The 20,950-nt window shown below is 38.2% G+C and overlaps 1 protein-coding gene and 1 long non-coding RNA gene across 6 annotated transcripts in view; one reads left to right on the forward strand and one right to left on the reverse strand.

Annotated features, from left to right (window-relative positions):
* Positions 1-20,950, forward strand: part of LOC136679514 (CD59 glycoprotein-like) — a 38,334-nt gene that overhangs the window by 1,585 nt on the left and 15,799 nt on the right. The window contains exon 1 of one of the 5 annotated variants that reach the window (XM_066658089.1): positions 7,542-7,836. The exons of 2 other annotated variants lie outside the window; for them this stretch is intronic. In XM_066658089.1, the coding sequence (XP_066514186.1) occupies positions 7,825-7,836 (12 nt within the window). In that variant the 5' untranslated portion in view covers positions 7,542-7,824. Of the gene's footprint in view, positions 1-7,541; positions 7,837-11,198; positions 11,332-13,461; positions 13,546-20,950 lie in introns of those variants that run through there. 2 more of the 5 variants (XM_066658093.1, XM_066658091.1) reach the window with 2 other exon arrangements.
* Positions 18,540-20,633, reverse strand: LOC136679756 (uncharacterized). Its single transcript, XR_010796578.1, has 3 exons — positions 20,464-20,633; positions 19,431-19,538; positions 18,540-18,766 (listed from the first exon to the last, which is right to left on the reverse strand). It is a non-coding gene; the product is annotated as an uncharacterized lncRNA (long non-coding RNA).

A 20,950-nucleotide genomic window follows, 5' to 3' on the forward strand; every position in this document is an offset into this window, starting at 1 on the left:
ACTGCCGAATGCTAAATCAAGAAGAAACAGGGCAAAGGTTCTTTAAAATGTCTGTCTTCTGCTATAACTGTGCTTTGTAACTTAATTACAACTAATTAATGTCTTTTCTGAAGTGAGTGAAAAAGGGAAGATAATCTAGCTTTGGCTTGTTTGCACACAGAATATTGTTTGGTGACAGAAACCTACAGCCTCTAGTTTCTCTAGTTTTCTGTAGTAGATTCATATCTGCAAGCCTCATTTTTACCTCCTTAGCCAGCTCCACCATGTAGTCCCCGCATCTGCTTTTTAGGTCCAAACAAAGAAAGACAGAATTGTACCCCAGAATTTACATTGTTAATGGGCATTTTTTAAAGAAAATGTAAATAGCTCAGATGAATTTAATTACTGTACATTTGATAAATCAACTCAGCAGCATGGCTTCTCTCACAGTGTTCTGTCAATTGCAAATGAAATTGCAGTTCCTTGCACTGAGAAAGTATGTGGTTGACACATTTACTAATGGCAAGCCATGTAGATTTTTCCAGTTTCAGTATTATCAGAAGAATTTCACAAGTCTTGTACAATTCCCCATATTTCTTAAGCCTCTTGGTGTAATTTGAAACAGCTATAGGTTTGTGAAACAATTTTCTCCACATTTCTGGGCCAAACACCACATTCGGGAGAGTGCTCACAGCATGTAAGCAAACACAGAGCGAAAGTGCTACAGAATTCAACAACTCGAGTTACAATTTAGTTTCTGTAGTAATTCAAAAAGTGAATAAAAACATTACAGACACATTAAACTTCACCCATGTACAAACAACAATCTTTTTTTTCCCCTTAGACACACTGTTCTACATTAAAATATGCAAAACTTCTGAACATAAACAAATCTTTTAACAATTAGACGTATGTTTTTAAAAACAAGATAAAGGACAAGAGTCCATGCATGCATGAGGCAGAGTTGCCCGGTTGGTGATTTTCCTGCTCTGAAACCTCTGAATTTTATAATAATAATTATTTAAAAAGGGTTTTTTAATTAAAATGAGGAATATCACCTTTAAGCCCAGAATTGAAGACTGTCCAAAGGGAACCTCCCTCAGCTCTGTTCCTATTGTACATGCTTGATTTTGAGCTTAGGTTATCTGACTAAACTGAGAAATCCTGTGTTGTCATTTCACCCACTCCCACGTTGCCAGGTTTTGAATGTGATAAAAGGGTTAAATCAAATTGCTAACACATACCTCCATTACAACATATTGCAATTATACCTTGTGTATCTGACAACTCATTCTTCATTGTTGAAGTGAAGTGTGATAAGAGAAACACTGGATGTTTTCCCATAGTACAGGCTTTTCTATTCTTTATAAAGTTCCCAATATTTTGTTTTGTGGGTAAACCTCAGTAAATATAAGTAATTAAGTTTTAGGCTAAAGATATACTTCCTATTACCTTTGATTTTGTGTAAGCGTGATGGCTGCCTCGCGTGTCCCGTGTCTGTTTGTTGCGTCGGTTTTGCACGTCCTCATGCTATGCATACATGCAAGGTGTAGTACTATCGAAGACTGTTGGGCTCTAAACATGTTAACACATTATTAAAATTTTAGCTTGTTAACATGTAAAATTTAGTCATGGTATCTTGACTAAATAGAACACGTTTACCTGCTTTTTAAGGTCTCCGCCAATGGGAGGCCTCAAATCTAGGCATACTTACATATTCATAAAAGTACTTACATCACACATTATCGCTGACAACAAAACATTAAGCCTTTATTTCACCTTAATTATTAATAACATTGTGAACTAAGTGCTGACCTATGACTATGTCAAGTGAACAAAAATCGTAATAAAAAAATTACACTTTTTTTCCTTGAAGTGAGGGGGTTATAAACAGTATAATACACTGTGTGTGTATATATTTTATTTATCATATATATATATATATATATATATACTTTAAAATAATATATGCTTTAAAGTGTTAAACAATATAACGTATTTATATTTATACAAAATATCCCAAAAGACATTGTTCAGAGCATTAAACACTGGATTTTTTTAATTATTCGTACATTAAGGCTATATTGTTTTAGCAATAACGTCATACACCAGTGTAACACGAAATTATACTCTACACATTAACACTGAGAATCCAATTTGTCCAAAATGTCCTACGAAGGGCGCATTTGTAAGACGATTGCGTCACCGCTGCGCGACTAGTCTGTCCCATTTCGGAGGCTCCTGTAGCGTATAATTTCGTGTTAACACGCTAACACGCGTTAACACGTAAATACCTTATGGAACGCCGTTGGCCTCTAAACGTGTTGGATTCTCCGTGTTTATGGAACGCCAAGAGGGTCAAAAAACGGCATCCAAAAGACGCGTTTACTTTATAAAACGCCGAAAAATACGGCGTTTCTCCCGGCGTAGCGCCGTTAATTACGCCGTGAAAGTATAAATACCGCCGTCTTTTACGCCGTTAAAATACCAGGGTTCAAAACGCCGTAAAAACGCCGTTTTGAACCTCCAGGACGCCGTATTTTACGCCGTTCTAAAGCCAAACCGACGGCGTTAAAAGCGGCGTTTTAAAATAAGATAATGAGCTCCACCTGCCGGCCATGAAAGCCAATCCATTTGAACTCCAATCGTCCAATCACTGACTGAGAAGACCAGACCAACTCAGTTCACTACAGAACTCAGTCATTCTGGATGGAGTTTATTATTCCAAATGTTAAAATATACATTTTAAAGATTTATCTCTCTTATTATTTAACATTTTAGTATTTTGGAGAAAAATATAGTCTTGTTGTATTTGTTTTGTAGAGATTTAAGTAAGCTTCCTTTATGCTGCTTTTCTTTTATATATTGCTTCTCTTTTAATTAACAATGACTGGACAGTGACTGGTGTATTGTGAGTGTAGTAGTAATAATATAATTATTAATAATAACAAGTTACACTTAAATAGCGCATTTCACATACCCAGGGATACTTTACAATTGAGAGCAAAATAAAGAATAAAGAAGAATATTGTGACTGCTGAGGTCTACTTTCACTAAAGGAGAATCTCTGTCTGCTCCTCACAGCAAGAGGAGTACTGTACTTTACTGAAAGCCTGGTTAAGGAAGAGAATGGCTTCCTATTTTGGGTCTTGATTTCTCTCAGTTGTTCTTCCTCTTGCTCTGAAGAGGTCATTCCAATCACCCCACCGTGTTTGAATTATCACTAGATTAGGAACATCTACATTGTGTCTACACTCATTGTCCATTTTATCAGATCTAATGATCTTACAGGGGACTGTTGTCCACATGTTTCATACTTTATCTCCATTTCACCCTGCTCTTCAAAGATCAGGACTCCCACAGGACCACCACAGAGCCGGTATGATTTGGGTGGTGGATCATTCTCAGCATTGGAGTGACACTGATGTGGTGGTGTGTGTTGTTTTGGTACGAGTGGATCAGTCACAGCAGTGCTGCTTGAGTTTTTAATCCCCACACACACTAACACATTACCTTCACATCAGTGTCACTGCAGCGCTGAGAATGATCCACCATCACATCATGCCTGCTCATATATAAATGTGTGTGTGTATATGTATGTGTGTGTTTGTGTGTATATATGTATGTGTGTGTGTGTGTGTGTGTGTGTATGTGTGTGTGTGAAAGAGGACACTTGAACAAAATGAATATGACATATAGGATACTTACATCCACTATCTGCTAGGTTACACCGTTTTTTACAATATTTTCTGATCAATTGTGGGTTTGTTAGATTGCACTCTTAAATCTGCGCATGTTTTCAGACAGTACTACAAAATGGCAGCACCAAAAATAGTGCAATAGGGCACTGTTTCAGACACAGACAATGTAGTGTGATTAATGTCTACAATGCACAGCTGTATTTAAAGTCTTATGTAACTTGGTTGAAAAGTTATTAAAAAATAAATTTAAAAATTCATTAAAAAAAGATTTTTCCATCCATCAATCATTTTATTGATAAAATAAATCATGTGCATGATATCAAACACAATGTACACTTTATATTAAAAAAATAAAGGCTTAACATGTAAAAGAACATATTCCAAAAACAGAATTACACAGTTAGAACTTTAACATTCTCTTTAAATAAAGCTTTCTGCTTCACTACTTCTCACAGTCTCTGGTATTCTTCACTGTGTCCACAGTCCTCACCACCTGACCCCTCCTGGGTAAATCAGATCAGACAGACAAACAGAGTGAGACAGACTGAGAGTGAGACAGACTGAGTGAGTGAGTGAGTGAGAGTGTGTGTGTGTGTGTGAGTGAGAGAGAGACAGAGAGAGAGAGAGAGGGAGAGAGAGACCTAAATTCTGAATTTAACTGTTAATGAGAGGTCAGTATGAAAACACATTTGCTGTGCATTCTTCCCCATCACTCCAAGTATCTAACGCGGCCAATCTGATGTTTATAAACACAGTGAAAACGAAGCTATTGAAAATTGTCACCTGTTGTTAGCGGCGACAGGAAAGTACGTATTTAATCGTATTTAAGCAAATTAGACTGAAAGACGATGGTGTGCAGTGCTGTAAACAGAGTCTAGAAACGAATGCACTTTGTTGCGATGTCAAAAACGGTCTGTTTTTTTAGCTATTGAAAGGAAAAGGAGCATATATCAAATGCACCGGAGCGTCCATAAAAACAGTGTGCATTGTTCTCCGTGTCCGTACCATTCAGAATATGTAACTGTGTCAGATATAACCTTAGTTTGAAAAGTTATTGACGACGGAAAACCGAATATCGAAAAGAAAACTAACTTTACCGTGGTTTACAAAACATGTGTCTAAAAACATAAACTTGGACCTTCAGAGGCGTATAAATAGTAAACGATACGTTATATAATAATCAGCAACATGAGTGAGTTTGTATTGAACAATCAGAGTTGTTGAATGGAGTAATAACCGGCAGCTGGAGCTCATTATCATATTTTAAAACGCCGCTTTTAACGCCGTCGGTTTGGCTTTGGAGCGGCGTAAAATACGGCGTCCTGGAGGTTCAAAACGGCGTTTTTTACGCGTCGGCTTGGCTAGGGAGCGGCGTAAAATACGGCGTCCTGGAGGTTCAAAACGGCGTTTTTTACGCGTCGGCTTGGCTAGGGAGCGGCGTAAAATACGGCGTCCTGGAGGTTCAAAGGGGATTTTTTTACGGCGTTTTGAAATTTTGTATATTAACGGCGTAAAAACCGCCGGTATTTATACTTTTACGGCGTAATTAACGGCACCATGCCGAGAGAAACGCCGTATTTTTCGGCGTTTTATAAAGTAAATGCGTCTTTTAGATGCCTTTTTTTAGACTACCTACGAGTGCTCTAAAATATAGAGAATGTGGACTCCATACATGTTTGTTTGTTTAAGTGCAGACCAAACGACTAAGGATAGTTAAATACTGCTCAGACCTGTTATAAAATATTAAACGTCAGGTTTAACATTCAAATCCTTTGAGATTGCTAACCTCATCCTAATAAAATTTGAGATCTCATTCCGAAAATGAACATGCACACTCTAAAAAGAGAACAGTTGATCCAACTTAATTGAATTGCTTCAATTGGTAACAAGTAATTCAATTAAGTTTATCCAACTTAATTTTTTAAGTTCAACCTTCAACAACTTAAAATATTAAGTTGGATAAACTTAATTGAATTACTTGTTACCAATTGAAGCAATTCAATTAAGTTGGTTCTTTTTAGAGTGCAGTGGCTTAAAAAAAAACAGTGCTGATTCCACACACAACACACTTGTTATTTAACTTGATCAACTAATCTTAACTATATTTACACAATGATTCTGCTATCGTTTTACTATACCTTATGATCATTGTATAAATTATGGTAACTATACAGTGATTCAGTCATGTATTTACTGTAAATTAACAATGTAAAGTTAACATTGTCTCTGTCTGAAACAGTGCCCTATTGCACTATTTTTGGTGCTGCCATTTTGTAGTACTGTCTGAAAACATGCGCAGATTTAAGAGTGCAATCTAACAAACCCACAATTGATCAGAAAATATTGTAAAAAACGGTGTAACCTAGCAGATAGTGGATGTAAGTATCCTATATGTCATATTCATTTTGTTCAAGTGTCCTCTTTCACACACACACATATACACACACACACACACACACACATACATATATACACACAAACACACACATACATATACACACACACATTTATATATGAGCAGGCATGATGTGATGGTGGATCATTCTCAGCGCTGCAGTGACACTGATGTGAAGGTAATGTGTTAGTGTGTGTGGGGATTAAAAACTCAAGCAGCACTGCTGTGACTGATCCACTCGTACCAAAACAACACACACCACCACATCAGTGTCACTCCAATGCTGAGAATGATCCACCACCCAAATCATACCGGCTCTGTGGTGGTCCTGTGGGAGTCCTGATCTTTGAAGAGCAGGGTGAAATGGAGATAAAGTATGAAACATGTGGACAACAGTCCCCTGTAAGATCATTAGATCTGATAAAATGGACAATGAGTGTAGACACAATGTAGATGTTCCTAATCTAGTGATAATTCAAACACGGTGGGGTGATTGGAATGACCTCTTCAGAGCAAGAGGAAGAACAACTGAGAGAAATCAAGACCCAAAATAGGAAGCCATTCTCTTCCTTAACCAGGCTTTCAGTAAAGTACAGTACTCCTCTTGCTGTGAGGAGCAGACAGAGATTCTCCTTTAGTGAAAGTAGACCTCAGCAGTCACAATATTCTTCTTTATTCTTTATTTTGCTCTCAATTGTAAAGTATCCCTGGGTATGTGAAATGCGCTATTTAAGTGTAACTTGTTATTATTAATAATTATATTATTACTACTACACTCACAATACACCAGTCACTGTCCAGTCATTGTTAATTAAAAGAGAAGCAATATATAAAAGAAAAGCAGCATAAAGGAAGCTTACTTAAATCTCTACAAAACAAATACAACAAGACTATATTTTTCTCCAAAATACTAAAATGTTAAATAATAAGAGAGATAAATCTTTAAAATGTATATTTTAACATTTGGAATAATAAACTCCATCCAGAATGACTGAGTTCTGTAGTGAACTGAGTTGGTCTGGTCTTCTCAGTCAGTGATTGGACGATTGGAGTTCAAATGGATTGGCTTTCATGGCCGGCAGGTGGAGCTCATTATCTTATTTTAAAACGCCGCTTTTAACGCCGTCGGTTTGGCTTTAGAACGGCGTAAAATACGGCGTCCTGGAGGTTCAAAACGGCGTTTTTACGGCGTTTTGAACCCTGGTATTTTAACGGCGTAAAAGACGGCGGTATTTATACTTTCACGGCGTAATTAACGGCGCTACGCCGGGAGAAACGCCGTATTTTTCGGCGTTTTATAAAGTAAACGCGTCTTTTGGATGCCGTTTTTTGACCCTCTTGGCGTTCCATACGTGTTGACACGTAGCGTATAATTTCGTGTTGACACGCTAAGGTATGGGCGGCACGGTGGCGCAGCAGGTAGGTGTCGCAGTCACACAGCTCCAGGGGCCTGGAGGTTGTGGGTTAGATTCTCGCTCCGGGTGACTGTCTGTGAGGAGTTGGTGTCTTCTCCCCGTGTCCGCGTGGGTTTTCTCCGGGTGCTCCGGTTTCCTCCCACAGTCCAAAAACACACGTTGCAGGTGGATTGGCGACTTGAAAGTGTCCGTGAGTGAATGTGTGTGTCTGTGTTGCCCTGTGAAGGACTGGCGCCCCCTCCAGGGTGTATTCCCGCCTTGCGCCCGATGATTCCAGGTAGACTCTGGACCCCCCGCGACCCTAAAATTGGATAAGGGTTTGGATAATGGATGGATGGACGCTAAGGTATTTACTTAAGTGTTAAGTTTGTGTATTTCGTGAATCATGATGCTTTACTGCCACCTACTGGTGTATGGCGTTATTGCTGAAACAACTTAAAACGCTTAACTTTCCAAATAACGGAAACATTCCAGTGTTTAATGTTCTGAACAATGTTTTTTTTATGAGATTTTGTAAAACCATTATACATATTTAAATATAATACATTATATTGTTGAACGTTTATATATAACCAGATAAACCATATATAAAAACCAAGGGTTTATATAATATAAAGCACATATATATATATAAACCCCTCACTTCAACCACCACAGAATTTACTGCTGAAAAAAGCCGTTTTTTAATTCAGATTTTTTGGTTCAATTCCATTTTGAAGGAGATTTAACCTCTCAAGTTTTTAATGTATATATAAAAGTAGATACACATAATTAAATAAAACATGAGTAAATTAATGTATCTTTAAACATAGTATACATGTTTACAGAAAGAGGAGGATCTGGAAAGTTAATTTCACCATGGGTTTGTATTGACACTGTATTGTTTAGCAGTATGCTATTAAAAGAATGCACATAATTTATCAATGTGAATGAATTACGCCTCAGTATGTGTCACACACATAGTGTGAGAGAATAGTGATGTTTGTTTGATATACAATTATGAAAAGCTTTAGAGCATGTTATGAATGAAGTTATATAATAATATGCATGTTTACAAATTTTAAGGTACTAAACACCAGATTCTTTTATTGTGAAAAATAAACTTCCAGTTGCTATGGGGATCAGCTTACTGTCTTAGTATTGCTGTCTTCACACTGCTCACGTAGGGCTCAACGTAGCCACAGGTCAGCGCTCAGCTCACTATGTTATGAATAATTCAGATGAAACGTAGGGACTACGTTCACAAAGGATTTATGTTTCGTGTCAGCTACAAACGCGCATGTGTTCACACGTTTAGTAACGGCGTTCTATAATACCTTATTGTGTTAACCCGAAATTATACGTTACCTGTTAACACGGAGTATCCAACACGTTTAGAGACCAACTGCGTTCCATTGCAAAGATTCGCAGCTCCCGATTCCTTGGGCTCCATTTCCGCCTCAAACTGAAGTTGGCTCCTTATTCGTGCGTCTAGATTCAGTGAGCGGTGAAAGAAAGGGACTGTTCGATGTGCACATAATGCTGCGCACATTGCTTATACCGCTTCATGGACAAATGAACAGCACTAAATACAGAAATTAACGAACTGTTTACCCTCACAACACACAAAACAAACAAAAACATGTACGACATATTTTCTTTCTTCCTTTACTCAGTCGCTGTTTAGTTTGTTTATTTGATCCTAAAGGTCTTGCAGTTTAAAATAGAAAGAATGGAAGAATTAAAATGAAATAATTTTTATACATTATAAAATAATATATCGTGTGGTATATAAAGATTTCAAATTGATTAATCTGTATTGATTTATTTTAAATTGACCAGAGAAAATAAAACAGATAATAGCAGGTCTGATAAATAGATATTTAAATATTGAACGGACGGACTGGATTAAAGGAACGGTCAGGTTGGGACACTGCAATTCTCATCCTCAATACAGTTCTAATGCCACGCAAAAACAAACAAACCTGTGTTTAGTCAGGCCGAGGCTGGTGTTTTCTTTGGAGACAAGTCATATTAAGACATTTTTTAGATAGCAATAAGGTGAGAAATTGGTCTAAGTTCTGTCTTATACAAATACACAACAAACTGAACGTGAGGCTGAGAATCTAGAGGGAATTTGAGATCCTTAATCATTTTGGGCCAGTACAAATACACCTTCTAACCACAGATATAGTTCCCCCTGTGGGGATAAGATGGATTTAGCCTGGCCCGAAATTATTTTATACTTCAATTTTAACTGGAAACATGGCATATTGAGCAATAGTGCACATAATTAAATGAATGTGAGGCTGTGATTCAGGAGGGAATTTGAAGTCCTTAGTCACTTTGGTCCAACACAAATACACATCCAAACACAGATCTAGTCTCATACTGTAGGGATAAGATGGATTTAGCCTGGCCCAAAATGATTTTACACTTTAATTGTAACTGGAAACATGGCATAATGAGCAATAGTGCACATAATTAAATTATTATTAGATTATGAAATTATTAGATTGAAAATATTATTTATGCCGTCCACAAATATTACAAATAGAAGTCCAGTCTCCCACTGTTTGTCAACTTATTTCAGACTTTACATAATTGATGTAATACTTTTAAAATCATTTGCAAGTTGTTTTCCCATAGTTTATACTAGGGATGTCCTGATCCGATCCCATAGATCGGTATCGGGACAGATCACAGCATTATTGTACTGATCTGCATCGGATTTATTGGGCTCGATCTTAAGTCCGATCCTCAATTTCCTCTAGGTGGCAAGCTCACGCTCCCTCCTCCTGTAGCACGCTTTGAAAATGTTGTTGTGATCTGACTCTGCTGGCCACCGTAGCGCACACACTTCTTTCTGACTGTTCCTGCGAGTCGTATTCAGAACTGGAGCATGGGGGGGATGTGACACCAACCGCCCCGTACATGTTGTGTTTTGGACCAAGAGGTGTTTTATCCCGTATTTTTAAGGTGAGACTGTTAAGACCATGATTTCTTTTAGACATGCTCCTCTCCCTCAGCCCGAGGTCCACGACTCCTAAACAGAGAATGCGCTTCTCATTGGTCGTCACTTTTATTAAGCCAGTCAGTAGCCAGAGTTAGCTGTCTATCAATTAGTGCTGCAGCCAATGGAGTCACAGTCCCGCCTACAGGGGTTTGTTTTGTGGCTGTGCTAAGAGAATGAGGTCAGTGCTGAAAAATGTATTTTAGCACAGTGTTTTTTCCCTCAACACATCTGTAATGACAAAACTGACCGACTTAGAATCAAATTATGTATACATAAGAAACAGATGATTTTATATAAGATTAAATATAATATTAAATTATTTATATGAGCTGTTTATGAAGACAACTTTTGTTTACTTTGTTATAAAAAAATACAGCAGCTTGGATGCATGCAATTTCTTACTTAATGAAAGATATTCCGTGTTAAGCAGATACACTGGGCTGATTTTGATAACTATAATGTACTTTAAGTGTGCACTGTGTAACAGAACTATCTAGTTTAATCTAAGTATTGGATCGGGACTTGGTATCAGCAGATACTCAATATTAGAGAACGTGTCTTTGAGTTGTTTGAATTTGAGTGTGTCCAGTTCTATCTGCAACGCTACTGCTGACTACTTATTTTCTTCAATGTATTTGTTTACACTTTGTTCACAGGATGTCCATCTACTCTTAGTTCCTCGCATTAAGAGAAACACTGCAGGAGGAAGATTCTTTTCTCACAAAGCTCCTCAACTCTGGAATAGCCTCTGGTTACTGTTCAGGGCTCAGACACACTTTCAAGCTTTAAATCTAGATTGAGAACCTACCTTTTCACACAAGATTTTCGTCAATCACTCACTTCCAGGTTACTCTTTCTCTACTTGTGTTTTTATATTATCACTACTTTGTATTAACCCTGTCTTACTACCATATAATGAATATTTAAGTAAGCTTTCTGGTAACCACCAACTAGACTGCACCCTCTCTATCTCTCTGGCTTGTCTGTTGCTGGGTTCTCTTCCTTGACCCGTGGACGATTTTTTGCTGGGCACTTTTGCCCCTGCTTTACCACGAACTTACTAACCATTTTATTTTTCACCCTTGTCTGGTTTTCTTTATCTTGTATCTCTCATGCCTTGAGATGTCCTCTTCCTGGTGTTTCCCTAATCCAGCCCCTGACCCTGTGTATCCTGTGCAAGATCTTGGCCTTGTCTCACCTACAGCATCATGCTTGGCCTTGCAAGGATGCTGTTTTATCCAAAATTAACATCTGCTCCTGCTTTTACCCACCCACAGATTCACTTGACCACCTCCTCCTTCCTCATACTCATATCACTAATATTTTACCTCCACGTTACTATAACTCACTATCTCTGTTTGATCACTTTTACTTTTGTTCTGTTCTCTGTTGTGCTCTCCGGGGTTGATTAAAGGAGGATGGGTTCCCCCCCTATGAGTCTTGGTTCTTTCCAAGGTCTCTTCCTCGTGCGCTGAGGGTATTTTTTCTTGCCACTGATGCCCTTGGCTTGCTCCTAGGAGGCTTGGACCCAGATCTCTTTAAAGCTGCTATGTGACAACTGTTGTGAAAAGTGCTATATAAATAACATTTGATAGATTGATTTACAATTTACCAAATATACTTAAGCATAATTACTACTTATTAACTTACTAAAAAGTTATAAATTACCCACTTGCTCTGTTTAGGCACGTTATGATCCTAGATAGCATCGATGTTGGCTGATTAAGATGCCATGTTGTACATAGTGCATATAACCCAATTAAAATTAATTAAATAAATAATAAATTGAATGAAAATGTTATCCTCATGTCTGCGTGGCTATCCTCCAGGTGCTCCGGTTAACTTCCACGGTCCAAAAACACACGTTGATAGGTGGATTGGCCACTAAAAAAGTGTCCATAGGTGTGAATGAATAAAGAAAATATGGAGATCATATTCTAACTTTTTCATGGGTTCGACTGGAGTTTTTTCATCTTGCTTCAGAGTCAGTGTCAAACTCGCAGTTGGTTTCCAAGAAATTTAAGGAGAGAGTTTGATGCAGAATGTTGCTGGTAATTTTATTACAAATAAATAGAAATACAAAAATAAAGATGCAATGGTAGCATAAAGTCCATAAATATTGTATTAATAATTGTTGGACATGGCGGATGGGTCCCAATGGCTCTATGCCTTATAACGAGCTGAAGCACTACCTTTGTCCCAACTGAGCTTCATGACGGTATTGCTGGTCTGCCCTCCTCCTCGTCACGCATCTCATTCCTCAATTTATAGGCTAGCACCCATCCTATGCAGGGTGCACACTCACAATAACAACAACAACAACAAAAAAAAAACACACACAAATATGAACAAAACATAAAAATATATTTGTGGCTCCTACACTGTGTTTAGAATTTGTATTTGTGTTGGCCCAAAGTCATTAAGGACTTCAAAGTCCCTCCAGAACCACAGCCTCATATTCATTTAGTTATGTGCACTATTGCTGAACATGCCATGTTTCCAGTTAAAATTGAAGTATAAAATCTTTTCAGACCAGTCTACATCTATCTTATCCCCACAAGGGGGAACTGTCTCTGTATTTAGGAGGTGTATTTGTGCTGGCCTAAAATGATCAAGACCTCAAATTCCCTCCAGGTTCTCAGTTTTACACTGGGTTTTTTGTGCATATTTGTATAAGACAGAGCTTAAACTTTGACTTCTAGAACCAATGTCTCACCTTATTTCTTGTATAAAAAATACTTCCAAGTACTTTAAACTGCAGAAACATTTAGGATCAAATAAACAAACTAAACAGCGACTGAGTAAAGGAAGAAAGAAAAGATTTCGTACATGTTTTTTGTTTGTTCTGTGTTGTGAGGGTAAACAGTTCGTTAATTTCTGTATTTAGTGCTGTTCATTTGTCCATGAAGCAAGCAATGTGCGCAGCATTATGTGCACATCGAACAGTCCCTTTTGTTTACCGCGGAGCTAATAAGGAGCTAACTTCAGTCTGAGGCGGTGATTAAGGAACCAACTTCAGCGTCGTGTTTTACAAAACAAAAAAGGGTTTTATGTTAAAGGGTGAGTAACTTTAAACGCACATAATCATGAGCTAGCCTTTCCTCACTGTCCTTTACTGTTGTAAACAACTGGAGTACTTGCAATTTATGTTCATTTACAACTGACGATATCCGTGTTGAGGTAGTCTTCTGTTTAACCAAAACATTACGAATAACGATGTGGGTCACATGACACCGAATGCCGTGTGTCTTCACAATTACACTCAAAGTTGAAATTAGTAAAATATCGGAGCTATCAGTTAAGGGTCGGTGTAACGTTTATCAGTTCAATTTTAAATGGAATAACGAAGGAAATCCATTCATTCATTATCTGTAACCCTTATCCAGTTCAGGGTCGCGGTGGGTCCAGAGTCTACCTGGAATCATTGGGCGCAAGGCGGGAATACACCCTGGAGGGGGCGCCAGTCCTTCACAGGGCAACACACACTCACACACATTCACTCACACCTACGGACACTTTTGAGTTATGGCGTTATTTTTGTGCCACAATTCTGCACGCTCGCGCGCAAATATTTCGAACGAGCAAGAAGGCTTCTGCGCGCGCGCGGATATTTTTGAGGGAGCAAGGCTTCTGCGCGCGCGATGTCTTTGACCTGCGCGCTCGCTCCACACTTACAGCCATTACAAAGTGCCTCAGATTCAGCCAATCAGAAACGTCAAATGACAAAGGTCATTTCTGATTGGATGGCTTGACCGCCAAGTGGGAGGGACATACAGGCCGGAGAGCAGTCAATAACTTTCTAAAGGAAGCTTAATACTGCAGTTCAAACTGTTCATGTAGAGAGAGGAAGGCAGGTTTAAATCAGCCCACCTGAGCAACCCTCCTGAGTTTTACACACACACACACACACAAAACAACACTGAACAAATAGGTTTTAACTCTGGAAAGCTCTATTGAGTTTATCAGAAAAAGACCAAAAAAAATAAAAAATACAGAAAGGTTTCACAGACCAGGTGGGTTCAGTTCACCCTCCTTTCATTCCCCTGTATGTTATTAAGGCTACATACCTTGCCAATATTTACGGCAAAAAAAAATAGCATTTACAGTACTTTCTTTTACTAATAAAGTAGTTTCTACAGTCGTTGCAATACCATTTACCGTCGTTGCTAGCACTAATTTACATTATGTACGTTGTTTTTCGCATATCAGCTACGTTGCTGACTCAGTTAATCAAGGTAAATACAGGGATAAAAACTCTACAAATGTGGCCAATTCAATGAATATAAAATAAAATGTCTGGCTGTGGTGCACTGGTCTGTTGCCGTTCAGAGGGCACTGTCAGATTTCTCCCTAACCATAACCTTCCACTCGCCGGTATCCATCTATTTAATGCTCTCCGGCCAGTATGTCCCTCCCACTTGGCGGTCAAACCATCCAATCAGAAATGACCTTTGTCATTTGACGTTTCTGATTGGCTGAATCTGAGGCACTTTGTAATGGCTGTAAGTGTGGAGCGAGCGCGCAGGTCAGAGACATCGCGCGCGCAGAAACCTTCTTGCTCGTTCGAAATATCCGCGCGCGCGTGCAGAATTGTGGCACAAACATAACGCCATACACCGTGCCGCCCCCCATTCATTAATATAACAAATTAAAAAATGAAGTTTTATACCAAATTTTATCCCAACTTTTTGGGGATTTGTTGACACTGTGAAATTTTGAATCAACATATTTTTCCTTTAAAATGTTACATTTACTCAGATTAAACTTTTGATCTGTCATCTATGTTCTGTTATGAATAAAATATTGACATTTGCCGTCTCCACATCATTGCATTCAGTTTTTATTCACAATTTGTTTAGTGTCCCAACTTTTTTGGAATCCAGTTTGTACAAATATAGGAAATTGGGTATAAAACTTCATTTTTTAATTTGTTACATTAAGAAAAGAATGGGTTTCCTTCGCTATTCCATTTTTTTTATTTCTGCTCCTCAAGACCACAAGTAAAGAAAAAATAAATACATAAATAAACCTCTTTATTCTATTTTCTCACTTTCACCTTTACTGCGTCTTGTAATTATGTGATAGGACTGTACCACCACAGCCGGGGGAGACCAACTTGCTGTACCTCTCTGCACATTAACCACAGACTGCCCACCAGTCTTTGTAGTCAGACACAGCAGCAGCAACATTTACACAATACACATAAACAATTTGATTTTACTTTTTATCTGGAACACTGAACTTCATCCAGGTTATGGGGTTTGCTCTCTAGTTTAAGGGTTATAACACTTATTTTTAGACAAGGTTTGATTTTGTGATTAAAACTCAGTACATTAAGTGTAATTTAAGTTTAGAGTCCAGTTTTCCTGTGCCTCTGAACAAGAAACACCGGCATAGACACTACGGTAACGTCTGTTTCATGTTTGAGATTCAGAATTCTGCTTTTTCGCCAGTTACCAAACGTATATTCACCGGAACAGTTGCAGATTCCTGATGTATCAAAAGAAACCAGAAAATGACACCCATACCTTTATTTACTAAACTGTACTTGCTGAGAGCCAGAAACGCAACCGATTATCGCCATTTTTGCCCCTGCGCCCAGCTCCAGATTTAGGGACCGTTGCACAATTACCAGAATAAACGTATAGCGTTTAATGTTAATATCCAAATATTAATCTCTTTCCTGATTTTACCTAATGACATCACATAAACTTACAAATGTACACAATTGTATTCCTTACGTACTAAGGCTAATTTTGGTGAATTCAATAACTAAATAAAGTTATGGACCCAAATGATATTAAAACAACTTAGAAAAGTACAGATATGTATTCTTTACACATTACAATGTTTATTTTTGGTAAAAATTCCGTCATTTATTTTACAATGATTCAAATATGAATATAAGTTCATTGTAGACCTAATGATGCCAAACAAACACAGAACAATACAGATATTTTTTCTTCAGCTTGTTATAAGTGCACAGTTCAAGTGTCCGCATCCATGATGGTATGTGGGGGCATTAGTGTACATGGCATTGGTGACTTGCACATCTTTGGAGGCACGGTTAATGCTGAACGATATTTACAGGTTTTGGAGCAACTTGTTGTCATCCAGACAGCATTTTTATCGGGGAAGGCCTTGCATATATCAGTAAGACAAGGCCAATGAACATTCTGCATGGGTTACAATAGCATGGCTCCTTAGTAAAAGAGTCCGGGAGCTAAACTAGTCCAGACCTGTCACCAACTGAAATTATTTGGTACATTATCAAATGAAAAACACTATAACTGAGACCCAAAGCTGTTGAGCAGCAGTAATTTTGTATCAACCAAGAATCAGAAAGAGTTCCCTTTCAAAACTACAGCAACTGGTCTCCTCAGTTCTCAAACACTTACAGAGTGTGATGTAACACAGCGGTAAACATGCCACTGTCCCAACCATTTTGGAATGTGTTGCTGGCATCAAATTCAAAATGGGCAAATATTTTTCAAAAAGCCATAAACTTTCTCAGTTTCAACATTTAAAATTTCAACAAAAATGTTTTGCACAATGTCTCAACTCTTTTGGATTTGTAGATTTCTTTGGCTATTAACATCATTATAAATTAATAATCTAAGTCTTGTAGTGTGTCTAAGTTGGTGTGACATCATTAGTTCCAATGACGTAAGAGATTAATAGATTTATATGATTATTTTAATCATTATAAAATTAATGTCTGAATATTTCATCAAAAGAAGCCTTTTAATGTGTGAATGATATCTGTATTGTTCTGTGTTGGTTTGACATCATTAGGTCCAATAACGTGAGAGATTAATAGATTTATATATATTTATATATACAGTGGAACCTCTACCTACGAACTTGATCCGTTCTGTGACCCGGTTCGTAAGTAGAAAAGTTAGTTTCTCGAGTCAATTTTCCCCATTTAAAATAATGGAAAAGCAATTAATGCGTTCCAGCCCCCACCCCGAAAGTCACCCTTTTTGAACTGATATATGTTTACAACACTCTCAAATTAGTAAAAAAAAAATACATGTAGCGTTACTAAAAATAAAAAAGAAAAATAGTGGTAACAGTAATAAAAAGAAATAAAAAAGTTTTAAGTGGTTACATATTGCTACCATGAAGACGTGACGACTGGCTGGAGGAGTAACACAGGCACTGGCTGTATGACGGGAGGTGGGGGTGGGTGAATGTGGGGAGACGAAGCATAGATACGGCTTAACTTAGCACGAATTTTGATGTCTGCTATTTACACTAATGCTAAATTGCTAAAACTACAATGTGCTAATCTTAAAAGCTCACTCAAGTCTGGGCGCGCTGGGAGACTTGCCTATTGGGGTCAGTGGCCATTTCTAGCCCCCGGCTCAGCGGAGGCTCGGGTTCGTTTCTAGAGTCATGGTTCGCTGGTGGAGGCAAAAAATATTCAAATGCCCTGTTCGTATCTTGGAAAGTTCGTTAGTATAGGCGTTCATTAGTAGAGGTTCCACTGTATATATATATATATATATATCATCTCTGGGGGTCTATGGGGCAGTGGGCTGGCCTCGGCTGGCCCAGACACTCAGCTTCTGCATGATGATTGGATGATCTGTCTGAGGCTGAATCCCTTTTTGATTGACAGAATCAGCGATCCTTTGGTGTAAAGATCTGTGGGAGCACAGGCGGACACACTTCACATGGGCCAAGGCCGTTTAAGCAGCCTAGCTCTGCTGGCCATTGAGAGGACACTAGTCAAGTCCCTGGAAAAGACGCCTTGTTGGTACGACAGGGTCACAGATCATTTTCTTGAAAAGGAACGGAGGGTAGAATTTACGTATAAATAAACCGACACATTTATGATGTAGGCCGAAATTGAGCTTCCCCTCCTTGAAAGACCAGCATCCGCCACTGATATATATGTGTGTGTGTGTGTGTTTGAACTCCTGTTATTTATTTCACTTTTCCAAGTCTCTTCAGAAATACCTCTTTTTAATGATTTTAATTAATAACCTGCACAGACTGGAATTCAAACAGATGAAGTGTAGTCTCATGCTTTTTTTGCACTGCACAGATACAGATATAGGATCAAGAAAACAGTGAGTATTGATGTCAATTTTTAGATTTTCTACATGAAGAGACTAGATTCCTTAGCAATGTTTGCAGTTGGCTTTAGATGAATATGCCTCAGTATGAGGTTCATCGTGTTCACACACACATACATATGCCTCAATGCTTCTGTCTGATCTTCTGGTGGGCCAAGAGACCTCTATCTGCGTCATCACTGGTCCCAGAGGAGCTGCAATATGCACAGAAAGAGAGAGACAGAGGGAGAGAAGTATGCCAGTATTTTGTAACAACTGCAGTATTTCAAACCCAGCCCTAAATATGAATTCAATTATTACATATAGTGTTATTTTGCTGCATACATTTTATTATATAATATGCACTCTAATTATTGAATTTTGTTGGATTTTGAGAGTTCATAGTCTCATAATTCAATAAGGTTTTGGATAAAACTTGGCATGTGTTCTGTGTATGTGATCTACATTATCATACAAAACTCAACTAGACCTTGTGCAATGTGAAATAGGCAGTGAAATGACACTATAGTGACTGAAATTGCAATTAATTCTTATTTAGAGCCTTGTTTGTATCCTACTGAGGACTTCTGGAATATCTTGAGTGATAAAGTTATGGCTAAGCAACTAAAACTGAGACAAATTCAGGCAAGAGAAATGTGAGAAATTGGTGATGTTCTGTGGAAAAGTTATTTTATGATCTGTAATGCAAGTGGGGCTGCAAGCTAGCTCAACAGCTTGTGTTACTCTCAAACAACTTCAGGATCCTGGGGTTGTAGACTCAAACACACCCTCAGGTCACTGTCTGTTAGGAGTTTGGTGTGTATTTTTTGGTTTTCCTCTTGGTGCCCCAGTTTCCTCCCATTGTCAAAAAACACATACTGGTAGGTGGATTGGTTATTCAAGTGTCCAGAGTCCAGAGTGTGTTCCTGTGCCCAGTAATTCTGGGTAGGCTGTGGACCCAAACTGACCTTTGGCCTGAAGCAGTTGCTGAAAATAAATGAGTGGATAATAAAACGTTACACTTATATAGTGCCTTCCATATACCCATGAATGATTTACAGTTGAGAAGGATTAAAAATGCCAGGAACTATTAGCAAATTTTGTTTGCAGTGACTTGGTTAAATAAAACAAAAAATACAGAAAAGTGAGGAAAGTGTGTGTGTGTGTGTGTGTGAGAGAGAGAGAGAGAGTGAGAGAGAAAGAGAAGTGAGTAGGATGAAGGCTGAGTACACTCAAAGGGATTTCAAGTTGTTGGTTGTGTGCGAGTGTGTGTTTGCGTGTGACGACATGTATGACGCAGTTCACACTGGGCTCTATGAGAAGCTGCTCTAAAAGATTAATATGTTCATACAGAAAGATGCTTTTATTCACTCTCTCTAACACAATTCAACAGATGGGAAATTGGAGGAAAGAGTCATATATGGGTAGACGCTCACACACACACACACAAGGTTGTACAGTAATATTGAGCTGGCTATTTTTCAACCCATGGTGTGATATGATTCACATCCTCACTGTCAACAATATCACCAGGAGGTGGTTTATGAACATACAAAAATAGTCCTTGAGAGACATAATCAGAGAAAGACAGATAAATAAAACAAATTGATTACTGAAAAGCATTCGTCATTTTTATTTTGACGTTTATATGGTAAAGAAGAGGAGCCTCAAGCTGTCACCATTATAGCTATACATCCTGTAAATCTGTAAAACAGGATTAGTCCAGGGTGATTGTTAATGTGGTAACATTATCGGGTTTATGCTAATGTGACCTCATCAGTATGAATATGATTTATGCTAATTTGTCAGGACCATTAGCATTTGCATTATGCTGCTGCTTACCACAAATCATCATACACAGCTCCAATGCACCCAAAGCTTGGAAATGTCAATGCAGAGTCAGGACACTTACATGACAAGGAAATTTGACTCCAGGAAGTGTATCCATTGCTAATGCAGTGCCACATTCGTGCTTTTTGGAACACAGCCCTTATCCGGACTGCACATTAAAAGGAAAGATTACTGAAGTGGTTAATTGCTTTCAGGTGCATTGACAACAAATGCGCTCTGCATCATTGCACAGACATCCAAAACCACTTGTTTTCTTCTTCTCTTCTTTTTCTTATCGTAATGTTCTTGTTGTATGTAATGTTTCTTTTGTAATCTGCCCAGTTTGGTGCTAAGTGCATGTGCATGTGTGTGTGTGTGTGTATATTTATATATATTCATTAAATTAATATAAATTCATTAAATTTTTAACTTGTCTTTTATCTCTACGGATCTTGAGAATGTTGTTGCTTTCTGAATGCCAATAACTTTTTGAGACATTTCAATTCACATTTTTGCCCCATCATAGCACTGAGACAGCTCTTGTCTGTTAGGGCTGTCCCGAATAACAT

This window comes from Hoplias malabaricus, chromosome Y, assembly GCF_029633855.1.
Source record: "Hoplias malabaricus isolate fHopMal1 chromosome Y, fHopMal1.hap1, whole genome shotgun sequence".
NCBI lineage: Eukaryota > Metazoa > Chordata > Actinopteri > Characiformes > Erythrinidae > Hoplias > Hoplias malabaricus.